This window comes from Saccopteryx bilineata, chromosome 7 (genome assembly GCF_036850765.1).
Source record: "Saccopteryx bilineata isolate mSacBil1 chromosome 7, mSacBil1_pri_phased_curated, whole genome shotgun sequence".
In the NCBI taxonomy this organism is placed as follows: Eukaryota; Metazoa; Chordata; class Mammalia; order Chiroptera; family Emballonuridae; genus Saccopteryx; species Saccopteryx bilineata.
This window is the reverse complement of record NC_089496.1, coordinates 45,882,342-45,902,852: the sequence shown is the minus strand read 5'-3', so window position 1 is coordinate 45,902,852 and position 20,511 is coordinate 45,882,342. Positions and strand designations below refer to the sequence as shown.

General features: G+C 48.4%; 1 protein-coding gene across 2 annotated transcripts in view; it reads right to left on the bottom strand.

Annotated features, from left to right (window-relative positions):
• CREB5 (cAMP responsive element binding protein 5) overlaps positions 1 to 20,511 on the bottom strand; it is a 409,450-nt gene that overhangs the window by 231,535 nt on the left and 157,404 nt on the right. For both annotated transcript variants that reach the window (XM_066239436.1, XM_066239437.1), the window contains exon 5: positions 19,186 to 19,358. In XM_066239436.1, coding sequence (XP_066095533.1) covers positions 19,186 to 19,358 — 173 coding nt within the window. The remainder of the gene's footprint in view (positions 1 to 19,185; positions 19,359 to 20,511) is intronic.

The window sequence follows — 20,511 nt, the reverse complement described above, 5'->3', positions numbered from 1 at the left end:
GAGGCCCTGTGGCATCTCTCAGTATACTAACGCGTGCCTGGCCTTGTGCTGGTAAAGGCAGGTGATGGCAAAGTCGTCGGGGAACTGGATGGGGGGAAAAACTCAATGCGGGCCCACGAAGACATCCTAGGTATTGAAAAGGCGGTAATGTTTTCCACCAAAGGGCACCCAGTCGGAGACTGGTCTGAGCTGGCTCTGATTTTATAACCTCTCGACACATGTGCGCAGTCAAGGCTGAATTTAAAACCTATACTGTGAACCTTAGGAAAATAAACCACATTAAACAAGCACAAATTGAAAATATTACACAAGAGATTTCACAGGAAATTGGTCCAAATTTAGCCTTGCTCTTTATGTATTTAAGCCTCTTATTCGTCGCTTAGAACTTTATATCAGGATTTTAATATGAGTCTGCCCCCCCCCCCCCCGCGTGCGCGCACCCCCTTGTCACACCCCCACCGGTCCACCTTCACAATGGCCTGCTTAGTTTTACAAAACTTTTTTTTTTTTTTAACTCTCCAAGAATCCTGCTACCTTTGGCCTGCTCCTTCAGTGGCCATTAACACGTGTCCCCAAAACAGGATGCTGATGACGCTCTGCGTCCACAGTTAGGCGAGGTTGGCCGTGGACCTGGAAACCTGCTGCAGGACCAGAGTCAAGCTCCGTTTCCCCTCTGAAAGCCTGGGACTCCTGCAGGACATTCTCTGTCTGCGTCAGCAGACTCAGCCTCGAGTCGTGTGGATTAAATGACAGCGCTCGGGGCCAACGTCATGAGCAGACAGACAGACAGACCGCTCTCAGCATCCTCTGGTCTCATCTAGAATGCTTTCACACTGCTTCCCTTCCTTCCATAAATTCTTCTTCTTTTTTTTTAATGTTGCGTTTTACTTTCTGTACTGCTCCTCTAATCCTTGTTTGGGAATAAAGCCAAGTGCAGATAAATAACCGAACTAGCCAAAACCCTGTGGAGGTAACGATTCCCCTTTTACAGTCACATCTGAGGCGCTCTTCTGTTGTTGTTATTTGGTCACGGAGCAAGAGGCTGCCAGCCGGGAGCAACGGCTGGACCGCACTCTCCACCTCACGTCTGGTTTGTGCCCTCAGACGCGCCCTGGGCTGCTGCCAGGGCGCCCTAGCCTGCAGCCCTTCTGAGCCAGGCAGTCACCAGGTAGGGAAAGTGATCCCAACCCAGAAGGTGGTTTTGTGGGACAGACAAACATGCCGGGACGTCCCGTTCTTTCACACTTCTTGCTACCAGCTGGAATGTAATTATTACCGATGCTCGCTGGCAAACCACTTTTGAGAAGCCTTCATTAAATTAAAACTTGTTTTGTGTGTGTGTGTGTGTGTGTGTGTGTGTGTATATATATATATATATATTTTTTTTTTTTTTTTTTCCTGAAGCTAGAAACAGGGAGAGACAGTCAGACAGACTCCCGCATGCGCCTGACCGGGATCCACCCGGCACGCCCACCAGGAGTGACGCTCTGCCCACCAGGGGGCGATGCTCTGCCCATCCTGGGCGTCGCCATGTTGCGACCAGAGCCACTCTAGCGCCTGGGGCAGAGGCCAAGGAGCCATCCCCAGCGCCCGGGCCATCTTTGTTCCAATGGAGCCTTGGCTGCGGGAGGGGAAGAGAGAGACAGAGAGGAAGGAGAGGGGGGTGGAGAAGCAAATGGGTGCTTCTCCTATGTGCCCTGGCCGGGAATCGAACCCAGGTCCCCCGCATGCCAGGCCGACGCTCTACCGCTGAGCCAACCGGCCAGGGCTTGTTTTGTATTTTGATTGGAACTTCTTAATCATTTCAAAGTCCGAGGCGCATGGTTCATTTTGTCACGCCAAAGGAAAACGCTTGCTGTGACCGTGTGATGGGAGCCCTCGCCGTCATCCTTCTCGGCCTCCACTTCCAGTGGGGGGTACAAAGCTGGGGATGAGGAGAGAGTAAGCCATGCGAAGACTTCCACGTAACACCCCAGCTGGGAAGAGGCAGGGGTTGGCAGAAGGCTGGAAGGCACAATCTCCCTATTGCTTTTATGGGGTTGTACTGCAGGGAATGTCTTTCCAGTTTTTACTATTTCAGGAAGGTTATGAGAACATCCTGCTCCCACCCAGAGCTCTGAGCTGTTCTGGGGAACCCTCTGCTTCCTCCCCTCATCCAGCTGCCGCTGCCGCAGTGCCCTGTGCTTTCCTATGGGGCCTTCATCGGGGCTCCAGAGAAGTCCCTGCGTTTGGAAAACACCCAACCAGAAGTCCTGACCAGGAAGGCTGACGGCCACAAAGAGCGTGAGCGGTAGGAGGTTTCACTTCACATCAACTCAGCGGTTTGGCCGGGGGGGGTGGGGGGGATGCTTCCCTTCTCTGGTTCCCTTAAAATATTAAGGGAATCAAGGGGATGCAATGCTTTGAGGAGCCCGTTGATAAAAGAAAACTTAGGATCACTCAGGAGCCAAAATGCTCACGGTTCCTAAGATAGGATTATTCAAACTAAGGGGCTGGGGGGCAGGGGTAGGTGCAATAAAAACCCTTCATATCTCTTATACTGAAGGGTGAGCACACTTCCCTGAGTGGAAGTAGGAAATTTTCTCCTGCTTGAGTAGGGCTCAGTTTAGTCCCACCTCCACAGGGATGAGCAGCTTACAAACTGGTCCTCGGGGGTGGCTTCACACAGGTCATGTCAGCTGGCTCTTGTCACCCGAGCGGGCCCTCGCTCTGGGTGGCCATCTCGGAGCCCCGCACCCCCCAACACAATTCTGATGGTGGGCTTTATGGGGTTTCTCAGAGCATTAGGTTTCTCAGAGCCTGTAAACTCCAGGGTCTTTCCTTTAAATCACTCAGAGCCAGAAAAGGAGGCAGAAGGATGCTTCAAAAAGAATTAAGAGAAGTTAACAGATCAAAAGAACAGTGCTACCACATAAGTAAGCTACTTCCTTGTTCCAAACGTGTATTAGGAGAACAGCAGCTCAAGCCCTGATCAGTCATGAAAATGAGCACCAGGCCGCAGGCGGAGGGCCTGAAAGGAATTAGGCACCACCGAAAAGTAATCTCTTGGTGATTAAGCTCAGGGTCTGAAGAAACACACACACACACTCACACACTCACACATGCACACACACACATGGCAAAACCAAACGAAAACCCATCCCCTGGACTGTCCTTACTCAGACCAGTTGCTGGCGCCCTGGCCTTCAATGTTCAGGAAATGTCCTTAGCTGCTAAAAACCTTCTGGAAGGCTGAGGTCAAGAGCTCCCCTACCTACATGCAGTGCTGATCCTGCATTCGCCGTAGATTATAGGTTAGACAGCTTCACCAACAAAAAACCGCGCGCTGTAGAATCCAGCGGATACCAGCGAGCAGAGCCCGCCTGGCTGAAAAGCCATGCTCTCCCCCGTTCGCCCCCAAGTGGATTTCTATGGCAGTTTAGGTTTGCAGCCCAGGTAAACCTCTAACAACATCTTTCATCCGAAGGTATGAGTGGCAGATGTGTTGACCTAGAGCCGGCCTCTTTGCCTCCTTTCTCTACCACTGCAGAATGAGGGGTAACCCAGCAGACGGTTCCCAACTCCAACAAGATAGCCGTTCTCCAAACAGTAGTTGTATTTTTATTCTTAGTTAACTTTTTTTCTCTTTAATGTTTTAAGCTGCCTTTCTGTTCCAGTTGAATAAAAGGAGAATGGAGTAATAGTTGTATGGGTTTTTTTTTTTTAATCACAATTAAAATTAATTCCCTAATTATATGAAGACACGTGTATTAGCTTCCTAGGACTGTCATAACTAATTGCCACAAACTGACTGATTGAAAAACAACAGAAATTTATTGTCTCCAAGTTCTGGATGTTAGAAATCTGAAAGCGAGGTGTTGGCAGGGTGGTTCCTTCTGGAAGCTCTGAGGAGGGACCCCCCCCCCCCCGCCCCCAGTGCTCTCCCAGCTCTGGGCAGGTGCTGCTGAACCTTGTCTTTCCTTGGCTTGAAGATGCACCACTCCAACCTCTGTCTTTGCCATCGCCTGGCCTCCTCGGAAGGACACCGATCATTGGGTGTAAGGTCCGCCCTTATCCAGTATGACCTCATCTTAACTTGATGACATCTGCAAAGATCTGATTCCAAGCAAGGTAACATTCAGAGGTAGCAGGGTTGAGGCTTCAGCATATTTTTTTGGGGGGTGCAATTCGACTCCCAACAACATCGTACAGTAGTTGAAGATGGAAACCCCTGAGTCTTGCCTGTAAGACAGGACCCGCCGAGGCTGGGAAGGAGGAAGGAGCGAGGGGCTGTCCCCGGGGCTGCGCGCTGGGGAGGAGGCTTCCGAGGAAGCAGGCGCGCTGTCTCTCCAGGTGTGCGTGCAGAGAGGCACCGTTCAGGCTGGACTGTGGGAGAGGAGACACTGTAAAGAGAGAGACAAACAGTAGCGAAATCTGGAGAGCTAACCAAACCGAGAGAGGAAGACTGCAGACCGAAGGGGTGGGGGGGGGGGGGCTACGGCGCCAGGATTCTCAGTCTGAGGACGCTGCCCCCTGGCCCGCCTGGCCCGCCTGGCCCGCCTGGGCCTCAGGGCCTCCGGCCCGGGGAGCAGAAGTGTCAGCGGATCGTGTCCAGAGAGTGAACGGAAACCACACACTACCCTCTGCGCTTGCTTTCTACTTTTCCCCGGGAGATGAAAACGCAGATCTCTCTGCAGTCCTGGCGTCTTTCGTCTTTCTCTTTACAATTTTCTCCCCTCCCACTCCCCTGCTGAAAGTCCTCGCAGGTGTTCGTCCCCAGAAACGCCGGCCACTTGGAAACCTCAGCCCGTGTTGCCGAGCGCCTTTCCCGGCCGCTGCCGCGGTGACGGCGTCGCTGGCTCAGCGGGAAGCGGGTCTTCCAGATGGCGCCTCCCTGAGCCTGCCCGAGAACTCAGTGTTTTCCTCACAGTCCGTGGACAGGAAAGCAGCTCCTGACTCGGAGGTCTGCGAACGTTTCCCTCGCTGGAGAACTCTTTCTTCGAAGAAATGCTTATGTGGAAACTCAATGAAATCAAGTCGTGCTCTGGGGGAGGCCAAGCTGGCGGACAGGCCGCCCTGCGGTCCGGCCCCCACGTGGCCCCCACGCAGGCTCTGCGGAGCCCAGGTTAGCGGACTCGACCTGTCCTCGCTCTAACAGTCAGTCTGTGTAGCACGGCACATGCGCACCACCCTGTCACGTGCTGGGGTCTACCTGCTCGTCTCTGACACCAGGCGGTCGGGACTTTCCTGCGCAGCTGAGAAAACAACTGCTTCCCCAGTGTTGTCATCTGCCAGACTGTGATGTCACCGTTCCTCCCTCAAGCTCCGCCATCTGATGTGACTCTGGGCCCTGACAGTAAGTACCCAGTTCCGCGGGGCAGCTCCTCCCAAACTCACCACACACCTCATTCCGGAACAATTCACAGAATTTGCCAGCTCTTTTCATGGCTTGACAACAGGAAAAAGGCCTAAAATTAAGTCAATTAATGGAGAGACAGCTTTTAATAGAAGAAACATCAGGCCCATCACTATAGAAACCAATATACCAGACTTTGGAAAACTCGCAGCTCTCCAGAGCAATCCGTTATGGAAACGTGAAGGATCAAGTGCTTTCTATAGAAGTACCATTAAAGCAAGCACTTCCTATCGGTAGACGAAAAATGACTCAGGACAACAGGATCTCTGGATGAGAAAGGGAACAGTGATGGTCAGGGACTGCAATGAACGATCCACCCCACACGGCTTTCTGCAAACATGCTTCCTTGCGAAGGTTACCACTGAAAACGAACAAATTAAGGTTCCACCTTTCTTAAACGACATGGCGATAGAGGCCATCTCCTTGGCCTGTCCCTTATGTCCCTAGAACAAGTGGAAGATGAAAAGGCACAGTTCTGTGCTCACAGTCTTACCTGAAGACAGGCTCCTCCATATCCCACCCCGGACCACAGATTCCTGGAAACCGCTACAGTGAAACTTTCGCTTGTGTCTTATTTATACAGGGGCTTTCATCCAAGGAGCCCTTTTAATGAGAGTGTAATAGTAAAAGAAGTCACTTTTCAATGATCTTTGTTGCCCACCCTATCTGGACATCACACCTGGGGGAAGGTGTGTACATAGCTGCCTCCATTCCATGTTTGTCACACAGACACGGCGTCTCCCTTCAGACCCAGCAATGGCACATGGGTTGCGCTGACCCTGTCTAGAATCTCACTGGCTTTGGGATGGAGGACAGATTGGGTGTCTGTGGACACAAAATTGACATTCACTGTGCTGGGTCTGAATGCGCCCACTGCAAGCTGTTGGGTCTTTTCTTTCCTTCTTCTGATTCAGCAGCTTTTACTACAAACACCCACCCACCCCGGGAGGAAGAGGTTAAGGGGAGGGGACAGACACCCACACTTAAGGGTGTGTGCTCTTCTGTTTAAGCACCCACAGGCTTAAACTGGTACCGCGACTGGTACAGCCCTTGGCAAGGAGCCAACGAAGTCTTATGGGAACAATAATACATCTGGGAAGACTATCCTGTCGTGCTCTCTTCCCTGTAATGACTCGGTGAGCCTTTTTGCCAGGCCCAGCTTCTGCCGCAAGCACTCCACGGTTCAAGACACCTGGCCGCATTCTACCTGAGGTCCCAAAGAAGGGTGTGGGGCTGCCTGTGCGGTTACTTCAAAGTGATAAGGCAAAGAGGAGAAGAAACCATGCAGAATCTGGAGCCTGGAGAGGCCCTGTGTGTGCAAGGAAGCAAGTGAGCCAGGAAATCATAAAGTTACAGTTGCAAATAGTCTCCCTTCTGAATAACCCCACCTCTACAGTTGCAAATAGTCTCCGGTCTGAATAACCTCACAGCTCCGCCACAAGATACTCCTCCTGTTCTCCAGCTCCCTCTCCTGCCCTTTCAAGCCCAGCCTCTCACTCAAGACCCACCTTGTTATTTATTTCTCTATTTTTAATTAAAGGAACGCAGCAGCATGAAAAGAACTCTCATCTCCAGACTGAGAAAAGCCAAGAATGCCGGCATCCAATCAGAAAAGCCCTCCAAGCGCCAGCACTCATTCATGCTGGTTTTGTATCTGATGAACCTTTCATTCAGCTTGAAGCTCAGTGTGTAGGAAACCCAAGGCAGTGAACCAAGAGGGGATGTCGTCCAAACATGTTGAAGCACTTGAGGGTGAGTGCTCGGCCCTTTGTGTTCCGCGGCTCCTGTGAGAAGCCTCTGTCTCAGGCAGGCTCCAAACTGCCAACTAAACGAGGCAAATAATAATTATTCCTAATGGCAATAATAATTATGGAATGCGGTGGACCCAGTATAAGGTTGGCTGTCTGTGGCTTCAGTGGGACAGCCAAAGTTTCACACACATTTTTTTTAAAGCTCTTTCTCTCCCCCCACATCACACACAGAAACACACATATTTACCAGGAGAGATCTGGACAAACTCACTCCCCTGGTTCCCTGCAAAGAGCATGACTACAGAGGTAAATTAAATAAATAGCAACTATCCGTACAATGAGAGGGATTGGGACATGTATAGTAACTGACACCACACACACACAGACACACACACACAGACACACACACACACATACACACACACTCACTCATACACACACACACACCTCTCATTTTCTTTTTAGTTAAAGGTTTTATACTTTCTCCAATTCCAGACTTTTAGCCAGAGCCATGGCAAAATGACAGACATGAATAATTTGACGCATTCCTCCCTTCTTTCTCGGAGAGATAGAAAAAAAAGAGAGAGGGAAGGAGGGACAAAGGAAGGACAGCAAGTCAGATGAGTGCCCTCCCACCCTCATTCCACTGCAGCTGTCAATCAAGATTTCCCAGGACATCAAAGCCTCCCTTGGTAAAGTCCCAAGCTGGCAGCCATTGTCACATCAGGGATCATCTTATATGAAATAGTCACCCTCCACCTGAGCCGCCGCCCCTCCCCCACTCCAGGATTTGGCTGTCACCACCCTCCAGGGACATCAGCATTAGCACTTAGATATCTCCCCTCACATACCAATGATGCCAAAGTGTCAGAGAAATAAAAAGTAGCTCCTTCTGAAAACGTCATCCATCAACCAAATGGTCATTTTCTAGATAATGAGGAATTACTTCAATTTTATGAAAATTGAAGGGGCTAATTTCATTAGGGGGCTAATCTGAATCTACAAGAGTTAAGAGTTTTTTTGCTTTGTTTTGTTTGTTTTGTTTTTAATCTTTTTATGCTTGTCGGTCAATACAACTGCTCTTTAAAAGTGGTTCCCAGGTGCTGGTATAGTTTATTGTCATGTAAGAGGGAGATTATAAGGGACATTCAGGGCATTATGAAAACCATGCTATGTAGAATGCATCTGGAAAAATTCTTCAAGAGTTTTGAGTAAGGTTATATACATGTCAAATGGCCTAAATCATGTTTTAGTAACGCAAAATATTATGAAATGTGCACACACACACACACACGCACGCACGGGACAATTTTCATTTGGATGCTGATGTTAAAATTCTCCAGTCTTTTTTAACAGTACACAGTTTAGTTTGGATCACTTTTTTAAATTCATTCTTTCAGTGTTTTAGAGAACCTATAATTTGGAATGTGCATTTCTAAAGCTGCATTTTTTATTAGTTTTGTCATTAACAATATAGCCTGACTCAACACAGGGCTAGAGAAAAACGTTAGAGGTAGACTTCGGTTTCACCGAGTTTGCAGTTGCATCAAAATGGCTACGCTCTTGCTACTCAAACAATACTAAAGTGGAAGCAGCCTCTATTTTCCATTAATCCAACACTCTACTGCTTCTCCAGGTACTAAATTGAGCAAGATGTTGGGAAAAGTGAGGGAAACATCACGCTACGCAGGGGTCCCCAGGAGTCTGCCACAGGCTTGGGCTCCCCCCCGACAAGTTTCGAGAATCACATTTTGTCTTTGACAAGTGTTCATTAGCTTGGTGACTTGGGGAAGCATGTTGGTTGTTGCAGTTATCGTTATGATTATCTGTGTAGAACATGTTTACGGCTTCTACGGACTGAAAAGAACCGACTGAAGGTCAGTTGTAAAGTGCTGTGCCTTTGGCTTGTGAATGACCATATCTGAACCAGTATCTGATGGGTGTATGGTTATTCAGGAAGTCATTTCTGGTATTTCAAAGATGCTTGGAGCCATCTGTTCTCTGCAAAGATCTGCACCCCTGCAAAAGCAACTCAAGCACATTCCTGCCTGTCTCTACCCCACACTCACAAGGGTCCTATCATTTTACAGACTTTACCGGCCTATTCACCAGCCAAAATACACTTTGCCAAAGGGGGGAAAACCATAAAACTCCAAATTCTTTTAAATGTGTCTGGTGCCATTAAGAATGTTTATTACTCTACAAGAATTTTATGTTGATCTTTACCAAAAGCACAACATACTTGGCAAATAGATTACTGGATATCCTGCTGAATGTGAATATATCTGTTTTATGGAATTTCTTCTTCTATAATTCATATCAGCCTAGCATAGCAGTGTGTGGTGAGTCACGAATATGAAACAACTTTGTCCCTAAAGCTACAAGAGGGCACTGACTCAATAATCTATTACAGTTTCATTCTTTCTTTTTCTAAGAGGGGAAAGTAGGGCCCAGTTGGGTCAAAGAGCCTGTTTAAAGTCCGAGAGCTTTGGAGTGGCCGAGACAGAATCGCCAGCCATAACTTCCCATCTCTCAGTCAGTGGCTTTGCACTGCTTCATTGACACTGGGTTCCCTGATCAAGGATTGCCTTTACATCCCAAATGCAAGACCAGATTGATGGTGCACGTGCTATTTATTCTCACCCAACCAAAGGTAAAATAGAGTTCTGTCCATAGAGTTTGTATAACCTTTAACTGAATCCTCATAAGAGAGAATATAAAAAATGATGGTACGGAAGAAAATCCATTTGGTCTAATATAATGGAAAAGCACGTGAGAGAACCTGTTGAATCAATGATCTATGACTCCCAAAATGTCCAGTTATATGAATACATGGCGTATGGAACGGGCACCATGGCCCATCTGCAAATTCCTAAAACAGCCCTTCTCACTTAACGCAAAACCTACTTGTCAATCAGGTCATACAGAGTTATTTACATTTTATGAGACATAAAGCCTTTAAGAAAATGGAAGCTACAAATGATCAGAAATGCCCACTGGGATACTGCCATGTTACTTAAACATTCTCATTCTTCAAAAGAGCAAAGGGGGCCCTGGCCGGTTGGCTCAGCGGTAGAGCGTTGGCCTGGCGTGCGGGGGACCCGGGTTCGATTCCCGGCCAGGGCACATAGGAGAAGTGCCCATTTGCTTCTCCACCCCCCCCCTCCTTCCTCTCTATCTCTCTCTTTCCCTCCCGCAGCCAAGGCTCCATTGGAGCAAAGATGGCCCGGGCGCTGGGGATGGCTCCTTGGCCTCTGCCCCAGGCGCTAGAGTGGCTCTGGTAGCCACAGAGCGATGCCCCGGAGGGGCAGAGCATCGCCCCCTGGTGGGCAGAGCGTCGCCCCTGGTGGGCGTGCTGGGTGGATCCCAGTCGGGCGCATGCGGGAGTCTGTCTGACTGTCTCTCCCCGTTTCCAGCTTCAGAAAAATACAGAAAAAAAAAAAAAAAGAGCAAAGGGTACTCCCTGTTCCAAAGGACCAGCTCAGCTGTGTCAAGTTCATTTCTCCAGACACGCTCACCTTGCAGAGCACTGAACGCACTAATCATTTTTCCATGTTAATACCACTCTTGGCATTCTTTAAGAAATGGTTACGCTTAGTCCTGGGACTCTCTCTGAAAACACCATGCTGTGAGCCATGTAAACCTACATTGGTGAGCCAGCAGCTAGGCATTTATGCTTGTGTCCTCGAAATGTGTCCTTAGAAACAGAAGTTACTGAGCCAATCCCCATGCAGGAACTATGACAAGTACAGAAAGGTGCAATTAATTACTGCACTTTGTATTATGGGAAATGTATACTCTCAGCCCTCAGTGTTTAATTCTATGGCACCTTTTCCAAGGCTTAACCTTAGGAAAACACTAAATATTGATGTAAGCTAAAGTTCTATGTTTCTGGTCTTCCACAAAGTAACCCCAATAATGATGATGATGATGCCAGGATAGAAGACAGTGAACTGCATGTCCCCATGGAGTTGTCTGGCAAGATCATTGTCCACATTCCTTGCACTGGACTTATTTTGCATCTTTTACTATTGTGCTCCTGTTTCAGGTGTTTTTGTAGTTACATCCCCAACAAAAGCCACTTTGGGCAAAGTGAGCATCAAAGAATTATTTCTTGGTGAGATCAGTCAAAGGAGGGAACTATATGGGGTCAGGCATGCAGAACTGAGCCCCCAAAGACCTCGTCTCACCAAGCAGTTTGCAGAATTAGACTTTTTATGAAAATTACTAGCTTTTTAGTGCTAGATAGGACTTGGAGGATCTTCTGGAGCTACTTCTCATTTTACAGGTGAGGAGACGAAAACTCGGGGAAGTCACATTCATTTAGACGCGTGAGAGAATGTGGTGTTAATGGCCTGGCTTCTAGTTCTGGCTCATACCATTATCATTATGACCCAGGGCAAGGCACTGACCCTCTGAACCTCACTTTACTCAACTGTAAAACGGGTATGTTCCACAGAATTATGAAGTTGTTGATACACACAGAGGAGCTGAGCCTGGAAGTCAGGTCTCTCTGGCTTCCTATGTGGGGACCTCTCTCTGACTGGCTTCGTTTTCCCCAGCATTCCCAAGCCCTGTGCTGTCCCATCCACTGGGTAGGCGAACACATTCTGGAGCCCAGATCATCTAGAAATCCTACAAAACTCAGCTCTTGGGAGAAAACAAACCAAAAGAGAAAATAAACCTGAGACAGAAAAAAAAAAGATCTAATGAGGATTCTATTGCTGGGACGGACTTGTGATCAGCTAGTGAACCCTTTCGTGTATAGATAAAGGAACAGAGGCTAGACAAGTTGAGTACTTGACCCTACATTATAAACCTTTTAAATGACAGAGCCTGGACTAAACCTAAACCCATGACCTCTATTTTTCGAAGACGCTGCTCTGACCTGACATGGTTTGGCTCTGAGTAAGCTCTTGTTTTCCGGGCGTGTTTTTTCAATATGCTGCAGAGAAGAATCAGTGTCAAGATTTACAATAAACACAAACTAAATAAGCATGGGCTGTCTGCTCTAGAAGCAGACCCTCATCTGTGCTTATCTGTTTCTAAAGTCCGTGTGGAGGGTTATGTACAGAAACACTTGTATGGAAGATTCTGGAACTTTATAAGCAGGACTTGTGTTTCTAAGATAAAATCTTCCTCCAAGAGGAGATCACAGGCAGAGTTGCCTACCCAGAGTATGAATAAGTCTAGAAGTCACACTTCATCTGGCAGGGCACAGGGGTCCTCGTGCAAACCAAGAAGCCAAATGTGGAGCAGAGAGGGCACTCACTCTCTGTGGTGACTCTGGTTTTCTCAAAAATGAGAGAATCTGGCCAGAAGATCTCCCAGGTGCAGGTGCCCTCTTTGTATTCACATGCTCAAGACAGCCCTGAGCTCCCTTCTGAGGGCCAGGGAGCTCGGATATATTTCTCCTGAAGGACTGAGGCAGCTGCTGGCAACTCAGAGTGTCCACCTCTGCCCTTGACCACCCCACAGGTGTGTGACAGCCAGACGCTCTCGCACTGTAACCAGATACACGGAGCATTAGCCAGCTCCTGTGCGCAGATGATCCTCCCGAGTGGCCAGACATGCTCACGTGTCATCCATGGCACTGGGGTGGCTGTGGGCAGGAGCACAGGGAAAACATGTGCTTTGGAGTCCTACAGCCCTGTGTTCAACACTCCGACAGAATGACTTCGAAAAAGCCACTTCCCTTCTTTGGGTAATAAAACAAGTATATAATGTCTGCCTTTCTAGGCTCTTGGAGAATTGCAGGAAACAACATGCAAAACTAGATCAGTGCCTAGTATGTAGTCGATGTTGGAAAAGTGTTCGTTTCCTTCCTTCCTTCCCTTCAGTATCAGCCTGCTAATCAAGGAATTTTTTCTAACAAAAAGCTTGGAGCCATTGGGGAATGACCTCCAGTTTTCTCTCCCAAGCCGACTAGCTGTTAGGGAGTGAATGTTTGTGTGCCCCTCCCACCTAACTCATAGGCTGAAGCCCTAAGCCCCATGTGATGGTATTAGAAGGGGGGGGGGGGCTTTGGAAAGTAAGTAGGTTTAGATGAGGTCATGAGGGTGGAGCTCCCATAATGGGATTAGTGTCCTTGTAAGAAGAGGAACAGACACCAGAGCACATATATAAATATTTATTCTCGCTTTACACACACACACACAACTAGGTGAGCACACACACAAGGAGAGAACAGCCATCTATAAGGGAGGACGGGGTTCCACACCAAATACTGAATCTGCCAGCACCTCAACCTTGGACTTTCCGGCCATCAGAACTGTGAGAAATAGATGTCTGCTGTTGAAGCCACCGGGTCTGGGGCATTTTTTTCCTAGCAGACCGAGCTGACTAAGACACCAGCCGGCTGCGCCGCAGGTGCGGGAGGGGCCGGGACGCTGACACCCAAGCTTGCCCGGGAGACCCGAGGCCCCCAGCCCAGCTCCGCCCCCGCCCAGAGCAGCCGCGCGTTCCTGCTCCCCGGAGCGCGCGCCCAGCGAGGCTCTGCTGTGCTGGCTCTGCCCCCTTCATCTGGCCGCAATACCATGTGGTATTACAACTTTTGAATGTTAAGAAACCCTATATTTCCTCAAGTATCAGTACTTAATGTTTCGTTCCACACATAAAACTCTGTGAGTGGAAGGCTGCTGGCCCCCTTGTCAGAGGTAATTTCTCAGGGCTCTGCATGGGATTTAACGGGAGCCATATGGTTAAATCCATCAACCCTCCCAGAAAGCATCTCCCCCGAAGGGCCCTCGTAAATGTTCTCAGGGCTGTGAAAGCTCCAGCAACTTTCTAACAATAAAGCAATGTTCATAGCCGTGATATTCAGCAAAACACAAAGCAGGAAATAATGGCTTCTGGTCTGAATTACTCCAGGGGGGGGGCCTCCAGGCTGTCCTGGGGAAGGGGAAGGGCCCGTGATAACCTGAAACCCGCTGGCCTGCTGCCTCTGGGGGGGTGGGGTGGGGAGGTGGCCTGGATGTCCCTTGCATCAGCTTGCGGGGGACAGTGACAGCTGTCTTATGGTAGGCAGTCTTAATCATGCTCAGTTGGCTTGGAGAGTGTAAGAAAACTCTTAATCATGGTCTTACACAGCTATGCGCTCACCGAGCAAGCGCATTCCTGCACTCTGCACTGCTTAGTATCATTTAAGTCTTCTGTAAACTGTGGTGGCCTCACTGACTGACTTCTCTCCATTCTTTCGGTTGGTTTGTTTGTTTGTATTTTCAGAGCAACAATGACACAGCAACCCTTGAACCAATTCACCTCCCCATCTTGATGGACACGGCAACACTACTTCGTACAACAAAGCCGCACCACTCTCCGCGATAGGAAAGGGGCCGCTGCTTTCGACACCAGCAAGTTCTAAGATGTAGTAAGTTTTTCATTATTATTATTGTTATTATTATTATTATTATTCCTATTCCCCTTGGTCATGTCCATTGAGCTCCACTTGGTATCTGTGTGGCCGACGAGGTCAGGGATTGCAAAGAGGAAAGACAGAAGGGGGCAGAGAAAGGGTGAGAGAAGGTACAATTTATGACGAGTATCTGCTCCTTTTTATTTTATTTTTTTCATAAAACAAGATTTGCTTCTACAATATTTTATAGAAATTTTTGGCTAAGCATCAACTCTATAGGGTCTAGCTACAGCCCCACGTGAAAAGAGCTTATGGCCACAGAGTTAATGCGCCCACACACCCCATGGCCATGCCTGTCCCAGGAAACCTGGTATAAAATCAGGGAGGAAGCCCTGGCCGGTTGGCTCAGCGGTAGAGCGTCGGCCTAGCGTGCGGAGGACCCGGGTTCGATTCCCGGCCAGGGCACACAGGAGAAGCGCCCATTTGCTTCTCCACCCCTCCGCCGCGCTTTCCTCTCTGTCTCTCTCTTCCCCTCCCGCAGCCAAGGCTCCATTGGAGTAAAGATGGCCCGGGCGCTGGGGATGGCTCTGTGGCCTCTGCCCCAGGCGCTAGAGTGGCTCTGGTCGCAACATGGCGACGCCCAGGATGGGCAGAGCATCTCCCCCTGGTGGGCAGAGCGTCGCCCCTGGTGGGCGTGCCAGGTGGATCCCGGTCGGGCGCATGCGGGAGTCTGTCTGACTGTCTCTCCCCGTTTCCAGCTTCAGAAAAATGAAAAAAAAAAAAAAAAAATCAGGGAGGTTTCCAGGCCTACATGGCTTCACATATGCATGCTGTTGAACATATTTCCCAGTTTCCCGGCATGTTAACTAGACTATTCCACAATGGGCCAGATATCTTTTTTCCAAGTATCAGTCTTCGTAAGAAACATTTGTATATCCCAGTGTTAGAAGAATCACGCTCCCATTGTAAACAATTGCTGCCAACTAATTTTCACCAATAAGCTAACCGGCATATATATATTTGTTCAATGTGTACAGATGATTACATTTTTAGATGTTAAATCCAGGGAGAAACTCTGTGACGTATCTTGGCAGTGCCTCCCTGACCCTGTCAGAACTTGGTGATGACATCTACTCTTGCAGAACTCCGCACCCCATATTAACCTCAGCGCCCTCCCGAAGAATTACTGGTCATGAATTATCCACTATCGTTTACTCCAAAAGAGAAAAAAGACGTCTTCAGGAAAGCTGAGATTTATCAAGATCATAGCCACCATCTCAACTGATTACTGGCTCCTACAAAAATGTCTCATGTGAGAGGAGACAGTGACACAGGGAGAAGGGGGGGGGAGAGGGAGGGAGTTCACGCTATCACTACCTGCTCATCGACTCCCCAGGCTTTGCCGGCTTGATCCGGAATTAATGAGCCTGTTACATGATATCTAATACAAATGACTAGAGTAGAGATTTTGGAATCTGCCACATATTTGGTCCAAGGCTGAATCGATTTCATCTATATTTAACACATGCTTGTTTTCTGTCTCACTTGTCTCCCACAGCCCATGCCTCACTCTTTATTTATTTATTTTTTTTATTTCCATCTGGAAAACTTATCTCTGAAAATGCTACCATCAATCAGCCCAAGACACCCTTCCCGACAGAGCGTCTGCCAGTTTGACGACGCACAAGTAGTCACTAGTTTGGGGATGCCTCCCACACTCTCCAGTGCTGTGTGTTTTTCTAGCCTGCCTAACCACACAAGTGCAATTTGGGATATTTATACTCACCTCCCATTTCTGCGGGGATCACAGCGCCACTTGGACAGAACTGGGCACAGGGCACACATGGCAGAGTGTGGAAGGGGCGGGACAAGAGTGGCCTGTGTTGCTTATCTACCTGTCAACCCTATTTCTTTGGATTTTTTTTTTTTTTTTTTTGCATTTCCACCTATTTTTGTTCGGTGCCTGCTCAGAAAGTATGAAAATCGGTTGCTCACCAGGAGGCAGACTTTGCCCCTCGTGTTTTCCCTGAGAACCGACACTGCTCCCATTTCCCAGACCCTTGTGTCTTCCAGCCTCTGAGCTGAGGCACGGCGTGAAGGAGGGGCAGGGAGGGGGGCAGCAGTGGGTGGGGGGGCAGCAGAAGCCAGCTCTGGAAGCAGGGGAGGGGAGAGGGGGAGGGGGAGACAGGCGGCCCCTCCCGCTCCACACGGCTCCAGTCGTGAGCGCACCCACTCGCCACAGCAAAAGAGCTCTGCGTGGGCACAGGTGGGTCCCAGCCCCTCTGGCTGGATGCAGCTTCAGCCAAGCCTGAATGAAGACTTTCATTGCTGTTTGCTGTTTTTGTTGGCCAGTTGCCATGGCAAACATTTGCAGGTGGCTTGGCCAGATTTTGACACTTAAATATTTGAGGTTGTGATAAAAATCAGAATATTACTACAATATGGTTCTGTGCAGCCTCAAAAAAAAAAAAAAAAAAAACACAAACTAAAAAAACCTATCTGCAATTTCAAATGCTCATTTAAAGACACAGTCTCCAGAGGGAACTCATGTTTTAAAATAAGTACTCATTTCCTCTTTGCTGAGAGAAATAAAAGAGTCAACCATCCCCAAATGTTACCACCTAGAGTTTCGCTCTGAATCCACTGGTGAGATGGGTCGGGTTGTTCCTTGCTGAGCCCCCACGATCATCCGGGCAAAGTTTTGAATGGGTCACATGGAGAAAATGGAGATGACAGGATGTGTGGGTTGAAATCAACATGGTAAACACGACAGGGAAGGATCTGAAGAAAAGAAGCCGCCTCCCCCAAGTCTGGCAATGGCACAGAGTCCTAAAAGTGACAATTATGTCCTAGAACACACCAGGAAAGAAGACACACAACACCCCAGGACTGGGAATAAATGTGAAAATGAAGTGGGTCAGGAGGTCACAACTTCCAGGGAGACATCCCCACCCACCCAGGGATAGTGACACAGCCCAGAAATGTCACCCAAGTCTACAGCCCTGGGCCAGCTGGGTAAATTATTGACAGAGTCAACACCCATCTTAGAATTTAGTGCTAACCCTTAAAAGATTGTTTCACAGAAACCGGCATTGCAGTAACAATGGCCAAACGCTCAGGGCCTCCGAGAGGATAGCTGGGGGCTGCTGGGGCGAGAGGCAGGAGAACTCCAGGGGAGAAGGAATGCTGTAAAACTGCTAGTAAACTCGAGCACATTTTATGTTTTTTCCCCTTGAAAGAAAAATAAAATAATTATAATTAGCCGGCCTGACTGTGAATTGTCCACCCAAAGCCAAGGCCCTCGAGCAAAGGAGCCCCTGGTGATGTGGGTGCTGTCTGTCTCTGACAAAGCCGCCCCGCCCTCTCGCTGTATTATAGGTTCCTGCTGCAGGCTTGTTCTCCCACAGTCGTCTGAGAAGAAAAGGAATTTTTAACAGAGACACTTGGCTAATTTAGTGCTGGCTTCTTCAAACAAAGCCGAGCATTCAATTGGCCGGATTAATTTTCTGTTTCTTGAATGGGAAACCAGACGGACCCACGGCAAACTCACAGCATTGCCATTGCCCACAGCTCTCATTTGCTGAGATGGGTCTTCACAAGTCACCACCCAGCCCGATAGGTCGAGAAGCGTGAGACAAGGTCCCCCTTCCAGAGCATTTGAAGGAGGACAGCCTCCGCTATCCCCAGCGCTCACTCTCGGCGTGTGCATCTTACAGGCATTACAAACAAAGGGGGAAAGACAGACTAACACACCGTGCTACAGCTTTTCATTCTTCTTAACTCGTCACACACGATATTTAACTGAATATCCAAACCAAACTTGGATGCATATCCCAAACCCAGCAGGCTCCCTTTCCTGCTTCAGACAAAGAACCCTGGAAACACAGCGCAACCAGTTTTCAGCATCCAGCTATGGTAGACATTTATCATAGCTCTTTGGCTTAAGTTGTTACCTTTTCTTCCTAAGAACCTGAGTGCTCTTAAATCTTTTTATTTCCTCTTCACTCTGCTCTTGGAGGGTAGAAAGGAGAGACACCATCCTCATTCTGGAGATGAGGAAGTTGGGCCAAAGATTCTGCATTTCTAAGAAACTCCTGGGTAACTCCCACGCTGCCGCTCCTCCGACCACACTGAGTAGCAAGGGGCTAAGCTATCTATCACACAACACTCAGAAGTGAGAACTCTTTCCGTCCCATAATACAGAGTGTCTGCGACTATCCTACCAAGTCTACCAATGCCTCAGCATTACCTTCTTACCGAAATGAGAGAGCAAGGGCCAGCTTCCTTCGATTTTTTTTGAAAACTCCAAGAAGGAATATGGACCAGCAAGAGAGGGGGAAGAAACTTCTTTTCAATTCCTCAAGGACTTGTCTCGAGAACAATGCTGTGGTTGTCATAACACCCATGGAGTTTCCTCCAGTCATCTCACAACTCACACATCTTGTTTGAAGTAAGTCACAACAACACAGAATGACTTAACTTTCCCCCTGTCCCCAAAGTCCAAAGTCAGGGTCTAACAGCACCCACCAGCGACTCTCTCTCTCCCTCCTCCCATCAAAAACATCGCGCCAGCCAGGAACACCAACTTCGGTCTCATTCGATCCAACCACTAAAAACAAGAAGAACACCCAGAAGTCCCCTGAGTTCCAGCCAGGCCCCCCGAGACAGTCGAGGGGGTCCCTTACCCAATCTGGCGGTTGGTGGAAGGTGCCTGTGTGATGACAGAGCTGGACTGGGGTGACGGCATGGCTTGCTGAATCACAACGCTGGTGTCGTGGTTGGGCATCCGGGTGCTGCCAAGCTGGTGAGCTCCGGGCCCCGCCATGGCCCCACCAACCGTATTATGCATCGAGATGTTCTGCCCAGAGAAAAGAGAGGGGAAAGGTCAGAAAAAGTCAACGTCAATGTTTTATCCTACTCTGATGCTCTCAAAGGCCAAAATTGGGAACATGGTCATGTCAACTCAACAGAGAGTTATGGCTTTTGGCAAGCCATCGGCTCATTCATCTTGTTATAACTTACAACTCTGAGAAGATGAAAAATAACTATTCACCCTAAGAGGAAAAGCGCAGAAGAAAATACCTTGAAGTTCACTAATCACTCGGCCGCCACCCTGATGGGAGGTTTACATCAGGGACATTCAGTGACTCGGTGTGATATATACGGCATTTGAAAATGATTTCTGTGGTATGTGTATAATGCTGTGATTTAGTGACGAGCCGCTGGGCATTCTGCTTGGAAGAAGCACACTGGGTTATTTTTTCTTTTTCAGTCCTTTAAGAGAAGCCAGCCTCTATTTTTTTCCCCCAGGAAACTACTACTTTTCCAAATCATAATCTGGACACTCATGACCCAAGCCCAACAGCCTGGGGAGTATGGGTGACTAGAATAGACAATGGGGTGTCTGTACCCCATGACACAAGAGCAGGAGTCACAACTTCTGCTGTGTTTCCAGACGATCAATCCATAACAATTTTAGGAAATCAAAGAATACAGACTAATGATTGAATATCTCTGTTTGTTTGTTCACTGTCTTTTCCTCTAGAGCAGCGGTTCTCAACCTGTGGGTCGCGACCCCGGCGGGGGTCGAACGACCAAAACACAGGGGTCGTCTAAAGCCATCAGAAATACATATTTTATTTAAAAATGTATAATAAATATGTATTTTCCGATGGCTTTAGGCGACCCCTGTGTTTTGGTCGTTCGACCCCCGCCGGGGTCGCGACCCACAGGTTGAGAACCGCTGCTCTAGAGAATGTAGAATGTTTGTGTCCACAATGCTGTCCCATGGTGCTAGAGCACAGTAGGCATCGAGTCAACGATTCGTTGAATGAACAAACTAGTAAAGGAAAATAAAAATGAGACTACTAAAGTTGCTTCAGGGACCTAACATTTATTTCTGATGACCTGAATACAAGTTTCTTTGTTTAACATTGAAAAGTAAGGTAAAATATGCAAGCTAAAGGCTGGCTTAAAAGGTGACTTCTCCTAGAAAAGAATGTCACCAGGAC